The sequence below is a fragment of the Oncorhynchus mykiss genome, chromosome 18 (assembly GCF_013265735.2).
Source record: "Oncorhynchus mykiss isolate Arlee chromosome 18, USDA_OmykA_1.1, whole genome shotgun sequence".
Lineage (NCBI taxonomy): Eukaryota > Metazoa > Chordata > Actinopteri > Salmoniformes > Salmonidae > Oncorhynchus > Oncorhynchus mykiss.
The window spans coordinates 15,172,553-15,186,699 of record NC_048582.1 but is presented as its reverse complement, the minus strand read 5'-3'; the positions used below and the strand labels follow the sequence as shown (position 1 = coordinate 15,186,699).

At 40.4% G+C, this 14,147-nt stretch overlaps 1 protein-coding gene across 1 annotated transcript; it reads right to left on the bottom strand.

The window, feature by feature from the left end:
* Positions 1–354: 354 nt before the first annotated feature.
* Positions 355–10,299, bottom strand: LOC110495435 (insulin-like growth factor-binding protein 5). Its single transcript, XM_021570672.2, has 4 exons — positions 9,445–10,299; positions 3,763–3,965; positions 3,535–3,654; positions 355–2,260 (listed from the first exon to the last, which is right to left on the bottom strand). The coding sequence occupies exons 1-4, from the start codon at positions 9,776–9,778 to the stop codon at positions 2,123–2,125; spliced, it is 795 nt and encodes a 264-aa protein (XP_021426347.1). The 5' UTR covers positions 9,779–10,299; the 3' UTR covers positions 355–2,122.
* Positions 10,300–14,147: the final 3,848 nt, after the last annotated feature.

Below are 14,147 nucleotides of genomic sequence, written 5' to 3'. Positions count from 1 at the left end.
CATGGTACAACCCATTTCATGGTACAACCCAGTTCAAAGCTAAACCCACATTGATTGCCTATGTTCAGGTGTTTCATGGCAGTTGGCAGACACTGCTTTGTATGTATGGAAATTCTTCTACGTTTCTTTACGTGGTACGGTAGCTATGGTAACTGGATCTTCTGGTAGACAATCGTTTGAAGCCAGCAGCAGGTGAGTAGGGAACTTGCATTAAGGCTTACAAATAGCCTTGCAAAATTCCGGTAACTTTCCCCAAAATTGGCAGGTTTGCCAGAAATCCTCGTTGGAGGAAAGTTACCGGAATTTTGCAACCCTACTTCCACAGCATAGAGCAAACAAAAGACAGAACAAACCTTCCCATACATCAATACATAACTTTATTTAAATAAATGCTTTGTCGTTACAAAAAAGACAAGGTTAAAGTATATCAATTACACAGTGAATAAATATGACATATTTGTAATATTCACATGGATTTGTTAGTAACACTTCACTTAAAGCCAACAGGTGTATTGCGTTGTAAGAATTGTCATAAGCATGTATGACCCTGTTATAATGTCTTACCATCGTCTCTGATGGACCCTGACTAAACAGCTATTTTCAGCCTGTTAAAAAATTGCAGCAAAGAAGCATTGTACCGTTTGGCTTTGAGTAAACTGTTACCTATTTGTTTGCTGCATGTTTTTTTTATCACGAATATGGAATGTTTGAGATTTCATGGTCTTTCATACAAGCAAGCTTAAGACTGAGTTGAGAAAGCTTTCCAAGTCTCCTATGCATTCTAGTGGCAGGCATAGGCTGTACACACAGCCCCTGTCAAAGCTATCGGCATGTTACCATACCCTGAAAAAAGGGATGTCTATTTCAAGGAATGTCAACAAAATATCTGGCAAATGTTTTGAGCTTCAATAAAATCAGTTGACGTCTGATTTAACATCATGTTCACACACGGGACGTAGGATCAAGAAGTATCATCACGGCCTTATATCGTGGAGACTTATATCTTCACACTCGTCAACTCATGGGTCTCGGGCAACCAATCTCCACATCCACATACTGCTAAAATGTCCTCGTTCAACGACAAGGCCTGATAATCTGGATGTAAATCTGGATTCAAAGTCATGAGAGAGAGAGAAGGCACTGAGATTTCCATAGAAACCCAAAGAGCCACACCTTTCCAGGGGTCATATAGTAGAGTCCTAGACTGTGTTGTGGTCAGACAGGAGGCTACGAGAAGTCAATAGAAACGCTGTGCAGCATTTGCATGCGATTTGAGCCTGTGTTGGACTTTTCAAAGCACCTGTACTTTCTTGGCTGTCGTTTATAAACGACAAAACAAGCAAATGACTGTCATGATGTGTTTTTGAGGTGATCTTTTTTTTTTATATCATACAGACTACTAAAGGAGAAAGTATAGGAGGCACACACACACACACATAGTCATTTCATACAGTCACCCCATGAAACTATATTGAGACATCCATCAGAAGTAGCAGTTGATGGGTTTATTAAGATAGCTACTGTAACTACTCTGTAACAACCTACTGTATACGAGCAGTTCCTAGTTCTTAAGACCCTCAACTCAGAACAATCTGGGAGACAAAGTGGAAGAAAGGCAGGACTGAAAAAAGCTCATCTCATCGCACTCAGAAAGACATATAAGGACATAGACCCACACTCAGACAATAAAGTACTTTCAGTCGCTGAGGTTCTCTTGTAGGGAAGTGCTCTGAAGGGACAAACATTTGGACCAAGGGAACAGAGTTACGTTTAAATACGACCCCAGATTACTGTGCTCCCCAGTAAAGAGTTCCTGTCAACATCACGATAACAACATAGGTGAAAAAGATTAGCTTTACTCTTTAGCCTTAAAATTTTGTTTAAACAGAATCTAATATAATTTAAATCAGAGAACATTGTTATATGTGCTTCAAAGGGAGGTTATAGGTCATCTCAGTATAGGTAGATGTGTAGTTTAAAACCATGTGTATGTACTGTATCTGTGCTCTGCTTTCCTGATTTGATTGGCTTTTGCATATTTTGCATGTACATGTGATTTGCAGGAGTAGGGGTAAAGGGAGGCGGGCCTTGGCTCATGTCAGGTGACCAAATTGGCCATCTCTCATTCGTTTTTGTTGCTGTTGCTCTCCGGGTCTTTGCACTGGATGTCCACTCCACTGTAGTCCGTGCCAGGGAGCTGCACACCAAAACGGTCCACACACCAACAGATCCCCCGCTTCCGCCCACGTGATGGTTTACACTGCAGGAGAGGAAATAGCAGGGAATAAGATGCAATACAATTAAATGAAATAGAATAGGATAGAATAGAATAGGATATAATATAAAAGGATAGAATAGAATAGGTGTCACGTCCTGACGATGGAGAGCCTTTTTATTCTCTATTTTGGTTAGGTCAGGGTGTGACTAGGGTGGGTGATCTAGTGTGTTTATATCTATGTTGGCCTGGTATGGTTCCCAGTCAGAGGCAGCTGTTTATCGTTGTCTCTGATTGGGGATCATATTTAGGCAGCCATTTCCCCATTGTGCTTTGTGGTATCTTGTTTTTATGTTGATGCCTGTGAGCTCTACAGAACGGCACGTTTCGTTGCTCTTTATTGGTTTTGTGAGTTTCATTTAATAAAAATGTGGAACTCTACATCCCGCCTTGGTCCGTTAATTCATTAGACGATCGTGACAATAGGATAGAATCGGATACAATAGAATAGAATAGGATAGAATAGAACAGGAAAGAATCTGATACAATAGAATAGAATAGAATATGATAGAATAGGATAGAATAGGTGTCACGACTTCCACGGCTCCTCTCCTTGTTCGGGCGGCATTCGTCGGTCGACGTCACAGGCTTTCTAGCCATCGCCGCTCCATTTTTCATTTATCCATTTGTTTTGTCTTGTTCCCTGCACACCTGGTTTTCATTCCCCAATCACACTACATGTATTTATTCCTCTGTTCCCCCTCATGTCTTTGTGTGAGATTGTTTTGTGTTACGTGTCTATTTTGATGCACTATACTGTTATGCATTTATTCCGTGTTTTATTTTCACGAGGTATGTTCATTTGTTTGAACATAATTATTGTGACTGTTTGCGCATTTTGCACTTTTGCCAATTGGCTGGAGGTTTCGATGCAGTGTCCATCTGTTGGTTTCTCCTGCCTAAATAAAGTGTGCGCCTGTTCACAACTCTCTGCTCTCCTGCACCTGACTCCACTCCCAGTACGCACGCCATTGACAATAGGATAGAATAGAACAGGATAGAATAGGATATAATAGTATGGAATAATAGAATGGAATAAGATAGAATAGGATCAAATGAATAGAATATGATATAATAGAAGAGGATACAATAGTATAGGATATAATAGGATCAAATGAATAGAAAATTATAGGATAGAATAGGATATGATATATAATAGTATAAGATAGAATGGAATAAGATAGAATAGGATCAAATGAATAGAATATGATAGAATAGAATAGGATACAATAGTATAGAATAGAATAGTCCATGGGTACCTGCTTGTGCTTGAAGAATCCCTTCTTGTCACAGTTGGGAAGGTATAGGGACAGAGCTAGGACTCTAGATGTGTTTTTCATCCTCTGAATGATCCCGTCCAGCTTTCTCCTGCAGGGTCCCTACACACATACAGGGTCATAGTTTAGGGCAAGAATGGTGTGTGTGTGCGCGTGTGTGTGTGTCTGTGTGTTTGTCTCTCGTATACACTGTATATATGTTCAACTTACAAACTCAGGCTGCAGTTTGTCCAGGGCGAGGGTTGAGTAGTCAAGGCTGCTGACAGAGTGGAGCTTGGCCTGCTGTCTCTTGCGGTCTTTAGCCTGTCTCATGGCCTGAGCCTTGCGGCTGCTGATGTGGTCTCTGCCCCCGTAAAGAGGCACCTTGGCCTGGGGCAGCAGGGACTCTGGAACCTCTGCTAACATAGCTTCGTCTGGTCACAGTAGTGGAGAGGGTAGCAAGTTTTAAGTTCCTCGGCATACACATCACAGACAAACTGAATTGGTCCACTCACACAGACAGCATCGTGAAGAAGGCGCAGCAGCGCCTCTTCAACCTCAGGAGGCTGAAGAAATTCGGCTTGTCACCAAAAGCACTCACAAACTTCTACAGATGCACAATCGAGAGCATCCTGGCGGGCTGTATCACCGCCTGGTATGGCAACTGCACCACCCTCAACCGTAAGGCTCTCCAGAGGGTAGTGAGGTCTGCACAATGCATCACCGGGGGCAAACTACCTGCCCTCCAGGACACCTACACCACCCGATGTCACAGGAAGGCCATAAAGATCATCAAGGACATCAACCACCCGAGCCACTGCCTGTTCACCCCGCTATCATCCAGAAGGCGAGGTCAGTACAGGTGCATCAAAGCTGGGACCGAGAGACTGAAAAACAGCTTCTATCTCAAGGCCATCAGACTGTTAAACAGCCACCACTAACACTGAGTGGCTGCTGCCAACACACTGACACTGACTCAACTCCAGCCACTTTAATAATGGGAATTGATGGGAAATGATGTAAATATATCACTAGCCACTTTAAACAATGCTACCTTTATATAATGTTACTTACCCTACATTATTCATCTCATATGCATACGTATATACTGTACTCTATATCATCGACTGTATCCTTATGTAATACATGTATCACTAGCCACTTTAAACTATGACACTTTGTTTACATACTCATCTCATTTGTACATACTGTACTCGATACCATCTACTGTATCTTGCCTATGCTGCTCTGTACCATCACTCATTCATATATCCTTATGTACATATTCTTTATCCCCTTACACTGTGTACAAGACAGTAGTTTTGGAATTGTTAGTTAGATTACTTGTTATTACTGCATTGTCGGAACTAGAAGCACAAGCATTTCGCTACACTCGCATTAACATCTGCTAACCATGTGTATGTGACAAATAAAATTTGATTTGATTTGATTTGAGAATAACCGTCTGAGGAGACAGAGAGTCAGAGAGGATGATGATGGTGGTGAGGAAGAGGAGCAGGAGGAGGAGGAAGCAGAGGAGGAGGAGGTAAAGGGGAGGAGGAAAAAGAGGAGGAAGATGAGGGGGAGGGGGAGGAGGGCGAGGAAGTAGGAAGAGTGGGATACTGTCAAGGTCTTCCACATCGGTGCAGATGAAGGAAAAGAGTTGAAAAGAGGCAGTGGGTTTAGACAGAGCCACTCCTAACACTGGAGGGAGACCTTGAGGTTTTCCCAATCAAGAAATCTCCAGCTGACTCATACAATGTGTGCCTACTTCTCACATGGTCAGTCAGTGGTTAAGGGAGTTATTCGCCACGGTCCATTTACAAGCATTTCTCCATTCTCTTAATCTGATCCTCTTCTCTCTTTCCCTCACTCATTGGAGGATAAAGTACCCAACTGTCATACAGTTGTAAAAGTAAAGATACCTTAACAGAAAATGACTTAAGTCAAATTGACCCAGTAAAATACTACTTGAGTAAAAGTCTAAAAGTATTTGGTTTCAAAAGTAAAACTGTAAATTGTTTCAATTTCCATATATTAAGCCAGACAGCACCATTTGCATTTTTATTTCTTCATGTATGGATAGCCAGGGGCCAGGGGCCAGGGGCCGGCGGCCAGGGGCCAGGGGCCGGCGGCCAGGGGCCAGGGGCCGGCGGCCAGGGGCCAGGGGCCGGCGGCCAGGGGCCAGGGGCCAGGGGCCAGGGGCCAGGGGGCCAGGGGCCGGCGGCCAGGGGCCGGGGGCCAGGGGCCGGCGGCCAGGGGCCGGGGGCCAGGGGCCGGCGGCCAGGGGCCAGGGGCCAGGGTCACACTCCAACACTCAGACATAATTTGCAAACAAAGCATGTGTGTTTAGTGAGTCCGCCAGATCAGAGGCAGTAGGGATGACCAAGGATGTTCTCTTGATAAGTGAGTGAATTGAAATGGTGGAAAAAGTACCCAACTGTCATACTTGAGTAAAAGTAAAGATACCTTAATAGAAAATGACTCAAGTAAACGTAAAAGTCACCCAGTAAAATTCTCCTTGAGTAAAAATCTAAAAGTATTTGGTTTCAAATATACTTAAGAATCAAAAATAAAAGTATAAATAATTTCAAATTCCTTATATTAAGCAAAGCAGATTGCACCATTTAAAAAAAAAAAGATGTATTTACAGAAAGCCAGGGTCACACTTCAACACTCAGACATCATTTGCAAACAAAGTATGTGTGTTTAGTGAGTCCTCCAGATCAGAGGCAGTAGAGATGACCAGGGATGTTCTCTTGATAAGTGCGTGAATTGGACTATTTTCCTGTCCTGCTAAGCACTCCAAATGTAACGACTTCCTTTGGGTGTCAAGGAAAAGGTATGCAGTGAAAAGGACATTATTTTCTGAAGGAATGTAGTGAAGTAAAGGTAAAAGTAGTCAAAAATAGCAATAGTAAAGTAAAGTACAAATGCCCCAAAAAACTACTTAAGTAGTACTTAATACTGTATGTATACAAGATTTGTACTGCAGTTGTACACTGGAGTTGTTGCATGCAAGGTGGAGATTTCCTTTTGCAGAGTCCCTGGCTTGTAGCTGGAGCTAAGAGGGAGCTAAATGTAAACTGTGACATAGCTGGATTAGGGCCAAGAGAGTGGTGTGGTCTATTATGTCAATGCAACATACCTCTCAAGTCAATGCTTGGCACATGCAATGGAAGACATGACTTTTAAACTGGGTCATCCAATGAACATACAGCATTCTACACCTCTCTCTCTCTCTCTCTCTCACTATCTCTCTCTCTCTCTCACACTCTCTCTCTCTCTCTCTCACTCTCTCTCACTCACTCTATCTCTCTCTCTCTCATTCTCCTCCCCTATCTTCCTTTCTCCTCTCTCTCTACCCCTTGCCTGTGAATGACAAATGCGAACAGCTCCTATAAAACTGGCAAGAATCCCTGGGTCTTGCCAAATCCAAATGTCCACATCTCTACATGCATATTTCAGCAACCCACTTCATCTGCCATAAAGATATCAACACTGACTAAAGATAGACCATTTGCAGCAGGGACAGATCTATAAGCATAAGGAATGTTTCATTACAACAAAGTTATGAGTTGTATAATACATAAGAGTTATAACAGTTACATATTATAGAAGAGTTATGAGTTATATATTATATAAGAGTGATAAGAGATAAATATTATATAAGAGTTATAAAAGTAATATATTACATTAGAGTTATAAGAGTTACATATTATATAAGAGGTATAAGACATATATAATATATAAGAGTTATAAGAGTTACATATTATATAAGAGTTATATATTATATAAGATTTATAAGAGTTATATGTTATATAAGAGCTATATAATATATAAGATTTAACTGTACTGTATTTAACAATATGTATGTATATATGACTAGTGTGTAAATAGTATTGTGTTGTTGCTTGGTGTCTTTCCTATAACAGAAGATATTACATTAAATTCATAATTCAAAAATACAAATAAAATAAGAGTTATATAATATATCAGAGTTATAAGAGTTATATAATATATAAGAGTTATAAGAGTTCTATAATTTATAAGAGTTATGTATTATGTAAGTTATAAGAGTTATATAATATATAAGAGTTAGAAGAGTTATATAATATATGAGAGTTGTATGATAGTTGTAAGAGTTACATAAAATATAAGATTTATAAGAGTTTTATATAATATAAGAGATAGAGTAGTTATATATTATATAAGAGTTATGAGTTAAATTTGATATAACTTTTTATTTTATTTTATGAGAGTTATAAGAGTTGTATAATATACATGAGTTATATTTTATATGAGAGTTATAAGAGTTATATAATATATAAGAGTTATACGAGTTATATATTATATAAGAGTTATAAGAGCTATATATTACATAAGAGTTATATAATATACAAGCGTTATAAGAGTTATATATTATATAAGAGTAATAAGAGTTATATATTTTATATCAGAGTTATAAGAGTTATATATTATGTAATAGTTATAAGAGCTATATATTATATAAGAGTTATACAAATTATATAATATATAAGAGTTATAAGATATTATATAAGAGTTATGTATTATATAAGTTATAAGAGTTATATAATATATGAGAGTTGTATGATAGCTGTAAGAGTTACATAAAATATAAGATTTATAAGAGTTTTATATTATATAAGAGATAGAGTAGTTAAATATTATATAAGAGTTATGAGTTAAATATGATTAAATATTTTATTTTATTTTATTTGAATGTAATATCTTCTGTTGTTCTTGTCTATTACTGTTCTTTACTTTGTCATGTACTTGTATGTTTCATTTGGACTCAAGGAAAGTAGGAGGTTCCCGGCACCCTTCCTAGATTATTCTCAGAAAAGAGAATTCCCTCTTCTGTCCACCGGTTCCGCTGACACTATTTCTCTCCCGAGGCTGGCGCGTAGGCAGCATAGCCCAGTCCGCGAATAAAACCCATTCAGGTCCTCACTTCCTAATCTGGCCCTCTCTAATCTTGCCAGTGCTGCTGACTGAGGGATTCAGTGGGTTATGATGTATTTCCTGATCTGGGCGAATTTGATGCTCTCGAAATGCCACAGATTTTGTTGTAACGAAAATAATACTTATACCCTTCCTCTCTCTTTCTACCTTCCACTTCCTCTGTCGATCTCTCTCCCTCTGTATCTGTCTATCTCTCTGTATCCCTCTTGACCCCCCCCTCTCTCTCTCTCTCTCTCTCTCTCTCTCTCTCTCCCTCTCTCTCTGTCTGTCTCACTCTGTCTTCATCTCTCTACCTCTTTACCGCTCTCTCTCTCTCTCTGTCTGTCTTGCTCTGTCTTCATCTCTTTCTCTCTTTCCTCCCCCTTGCCCTCTGTCCTCTCTAAATTCTCACACCCTGCAGGAAATGAGAAGAGGTAGTAAATCTTACCAAGCAGGAGGCTGGCAGTCAGAGAGGCACGCTTGGCTAACATTCTGCATTCAGACACAGTCACTGTCCTTCAAATGGCCCTCTAAAGAGCTCAGGAGGCTCTAAAATGTTTGTAATCTTCTTCACCTTGTTTCATGTACCAGGCACTAGGTCACTCATGCCAAGATGATGCCCTTGAAAACCCCTGATTTTCAGCTCTCAACTGTGTGTTATCAATCAAACAATCTTGGCAATACATGTGGTGGATTTGGAATACACTATGTTTTTTTTTGTGTGTGTGTGTGTGTGTGTGTGTGTGTGTGTGTGTGTGTGTGTGTGTGTGTGTGTGTGTGTGTGTGTGTGTGTGTGTGTGTGTGTGTGCGTGAGTGTGTGTGTCCATGTCTAACAAATGGGATAATCTGCCGATATAGTTCCAATAAAGATATGTGTGTCTACATATTGAACATTTTAAAGAAATACAAATGGTAAAATATGATAAATCCGTAAATGAAGATATTTACCCCTGCCTGGATGCAGCGGCTTGTATATCTTCTCGTTGGCGCACACTCCTCTCCCGTGGAGGAGCGCGTGCAGCGGTTTCTCCTCCCCGCTCTTCGGCAGGCATCGGAGCCCGTGCGTGCAAGTCCCCGTGTACACCCCGCAAGACTGTCCCTCCGGGAGCGCGCAAGTCAGGCAGCAACCACAGCCAGGCTCCTTCACCAGCTGGCATCCCACCGGCACTGGCGGACACATCGACATTACCTTCTGGTCACACGGTTCGCACGGTACGAACGAGCCCAAACAACCCGACTCGCTTAGGAGAAGCGTTGCCAGGAGTGAAAAACTAACCAGCATATTGTTTCAAATTAAAATGATTACAAACATAAAACAACTATAATCAACTACTATGTGTACTGCATGGAACGCTTGCAATGCTTTCGATCATTGGGGTTTTGGGGCAAAAGTCCTTGAAAGAGTCACCATCCACAGGTGGCCACTGCCTGAGTGCGTAAAAGTCCCTGAATCACTGTGTCAGATGCTAAGGTTCCACTCTTCACCCGGGCGAAGTGTCTGCGTTGTCTTTATTGTGTCAAATGTCCAATTATATTCGAGTTTAGATTGTCCACCGAGTAATAACCCGAGTCTTCTCCTTTTGGGCTTTCAAATGTCGTTTTACGCATGCACATCAATTGTCTCCAAATGAAGAAGAAAAAAAGCAAGGATTGTCTTGTAGAAGAACCAATCTCTGTAGGCTGTCCTCCCCGCACGTTTTCTGCACATACAGTATAATATGTGGCTTTGAGCTTGCCTTTTTAAAAACTGCCAGAGGCGAATCCTGTAACGATGGCTATATGTCAAACGACGTTGATGGGGGAGGGCGCACTTGTCAACTCCGTGCGGTGCTGTTGATTGTACAGGGCGGGTCCTGGCAAGTCCCCTGACTTCTACCGCTGGGTACAAGGCGATGTTGAGGGCAAATAAATAAAACCAACTGACTGGGACCACAATGTTTTGGGGAGGATCTGCATGTGCTGGATGACCCCTGCATATATCATGGACATTGACATGGAATAAATAGGCCTATCTATTTGTAGGCTACAATTTCTCTTTGAAATACACTATTCTGGTGTATTTTCTGATGTTTTTTTTTTGTAATCAGGTGGGAAGGTGTTTTTAAAAATGAATAAAGTAACACTAGTGATCCAGCCTTGAGTTGTATGGACTGATTTTAGGACCAGTGGACTAGACTGTGTCTACATTACACACGTTATCTTGGCCAGGTCGCAGTTGCAAATGAGAACTTGTTCTCAACTAGCCTACCTGGTTAAATAAAGGTGAGATAAATAAAATAAAGTTATTTGCCTCAAAGCAACATCTGCAACTCTTTGAGGAGATAAAAAGTTGACCAACTGAGGTTAAATATTTGGCAGATGATGTTAGCCCCACCTCTGCAACATGTTTCCTGGAAGCTCTCCCAGCTACACTGGGGTCGCTGTGAGCTGTGGTTGTCTGTAATATGACAGCATGTGGTCAAGATAAGCCTATGGTCAGTATAGTTCGCCAAGGTCGATGAGACCTTCAGTATAGTTCACCAAGGTCGATGTGACCTTGATTTGCCAATGTCAGATAATAACAAGTAGACAAGTGTGTACTTCAGCCAGAAGATGCCATGGCATCTTACTGTGTAATATTTGTAACATTGCCTGTGAGTGGTGTGTGGTGTCTGTGTGTGTGTGTGTGTGTGTGTGTGTGTGTGTGTGTGTGTGTGTGTGTGTGTGTGTGTGTGTGTGTGTGTGTGTGTGTGTGTGCGTGATGTTGCCAAATTTAATCTCCGGTCCTTTCAGCTCCAGGCAATATTAACCCATTCTCTGCTTGCTTTCTTTCTCTCTTTCTCTTTTTCTTTATCTCTTTCTTTCTCTCTTTCTCTCTTTCTTTCTCTCATTCTTTCGCTCTTTCTTTCATTCGTTTTATCTCTCTCTATCTTTCATTCTCTTTCTCTGTCTTTCTTTCTCTCTTTCTCTTTTTCTTTATCTCTTTCTTTCTCTCTTTCTCTCTTTCTTTCTCTCATTCTTTCGCTCTTTCTTTCATTCGTTTTATCTCTCTCTATCTTTCATTCTCTTTCTCTGTCTTTCTTTCTCTCTTTGTTTCAATTCAATTCAATTCAAGGGCTTTATTGGCATGGGAAACATGTGTTAACATTGCCAAAGCAAGTGAGGTAGATAATATATAAAGTGAATATATAAAGTGAAATAAACAATAAAAATGAACAGTAAACATGACACATACAGAAGTTTCAAAACAATAAAGACATTGCAAATGTCATATTATAGATATATATACAGTGTTTTAACAATGTACAAATGGTAAAGGACACAAGATAAGATAAATAAGCATAAATATGGGTTGTATTTACAATGGTGTGTGTTCTTCACTGGTTGCTCTTTTCTTGTGGCAACAGGTCACAAATCTTGCTGCTGTGATGGCACACTGTGGAATTTCACCCAGTAGATATGGGAGTTTATCAAAATTTTATTTGTTTTCAAATTCTTTGTGGATCTGTGTAATCTGAGGGAAATATGTCTCTCTAATATGGTCATACATTGGGCAGGAGGTTAGGAAGTGCAGCTCAGTTTCCACCTCATTTTTTGGGCAGTGAGCCATGTCTGCCTACGGCGGCCTTTCTCAATAGCAAGGCTATGCTCACTGAGTCTGTACATAGTCAAAGCTTTCCTTAATTTTGGGTCAGTCACAGTGGTCAGGTATTCTGCCGCTGTGTACTCTCTGTGTAGGGCCAAATAGCATTCTAGTTTGCTCTGTTTTTTTGTTGATTCTTTCCAATGTGTCAAGTAATTATATTTTTGTTTTCTCATGATTTGGTTGGTTCTAATTGTGCTGCTGTCCTGGGACCAGCTTGCTTAGGGGAGTCTTCTCCAGGTTCATCTCTCTGTAGGTGATGGCTTTGTTGTGGAAGGTTTGGGAATCGCTTCCTTTTAGGTGGTTATAGAATTTAACGGCTCTTTTCTGGATTTTGATAATTAGTGGGTATCGGCCTAATTCTGCTCTGCATGCATTATTTGGTGTTCTACGTTGTACACGGAGGATATTTTTGCAGAATTCTGCGTGCAGAGTCTCAATTTGGTGTTTGTCCCATTTTGTGAAGTCTTGGTTGGTGAGCGGACCCCAGACCTCACAACCATAAAGGGCAATGGGCTCAATGACTGATTCAAGTATTTTTAGCCAAATCCTAATTGGTATGTTGAAATTGATGTTCCTTTTGATGGCATTGAATGCCCTTCTTGCCTTGTCTCTCAGATCGTTCACAGCTTTGTGGAAGTTACCTGTGGTGCTGATGTTTAGGCCGAGGTATGTATAGTTTTTTTTCTGTTTCTCTCTCTTTGTTTCTTTCTTTCTTCCTTTCTTTCGCTCTACTTCTTTCTCGACATACCCCATCACAGACATAACACACACACACGCATACCGACACAACACACACAAACACATACACACGCGCACTCACACATACACACTCACTTTAGGTACATATCTACCTCAAATGCCTTATTATTATCTATCCTGATGCCTAGTCACTTTACCCTGCCTTCATGTACATATCTACCTCAAATACCTTATTATTATCTATCCTGATGCCTAGTCACTTTACCCTGCCTTCATGTACATATCTACCTCAAATACCTTATTATTATCTATCTTGATGCCTAGTCACTTTACCCTGCCTTCAGGTACATATCTTCCTCAAATACCTTATTATTATCTATCCTGATGCCTAGTCACTTTACCCTGCCTTCAGGTACATATCTTCCTCAAATACCTTATTATTATCTATCCTGATGCCTAGTCACTTTACCCTGCCTTCATGTACATATCTACCTCAAATACCTTATTATTATCTATCTTGATGTCTAGTCACTACCCTGCCTTTATGTACATATCTACCTCAAATACCTTATTATTATCTATCTTGATGTCTAGTCACTTTACCCTGCCTTTATGTACATATCTACCTCAAATACCTTATTATTATCTATCTTGATGTCTAGTCACTACCCTGCCTTCATGTACATATCTACCTCAAATACCTTATTATTATCTATCTTGATGTCTAGTCACTTTACCCTGCCTTCAGGTACATATCTACCTCAAATACCGTGTATCTCTCTGTACATTAATATGGTATTGGTACTCCCTGTATATAGCTCCACAGTGATTTGGTACTGGTACTTCCTGTATATAGCTCCACATTGATCTGGTACTGGTACTTCCTGTATTTAGCTTCCACATTGAACTGGTACTGGTACTTCCTGTATATAGCTCCACATTGATCTGGTACTGGTACTTCCTGTATATAGCTCCACATTGATCTGGTACTGGTACTTCCTGTAAATAGCTCCACATTGATCTGGTACTGGTACTTCCTGTATATAGCTCCACATTGATCTGGTACTGGTACTTCCTGTATATAGCTCCACATTGATCTGGTACTGGTACTTCCTGTATATAGCTTAATTCTTGTGTGTTTTATTCCTCTTGTGTTACTATTGTTTTTGAAACTCTGGATCGTTGGGAAGCATTTCATGTTAAAGTCTACACCTGTTGGATTCGGAGAATTTGACAAAATATTTTTTGGGGATTTGATTTGAATATGCTCCTGGCCCGGAGTGCATGGATGTCACTGAGATACAACGTCAACCAACCCACTATTCAT

Bases quoted from the DNA above. Each gene is read 5' to 3' on its own strand.
- LOC110495435 (XM_021570672.2), bottom strand. From the start codon at position 9,778: ATGCTGGTTAGTTTTTCACTCCTGGCAACGCTTCTCCTAAGCGAGTCG. The intron at 3,655-3,762 runs GTAAGTTGAACA...GTATGTGTGTAG, and splicing joins ACAAACTGCAGCCTGAGTTT to GGACCCTGCAGGAGAAAGCT. The intron at 2,261-3,534 runs GTACCCATGGAC...CCTCTCCTGCAG, and splicing joins GATTCTTCAAGCACAAGCAG to TGTAAACCATCACGTGGGCG.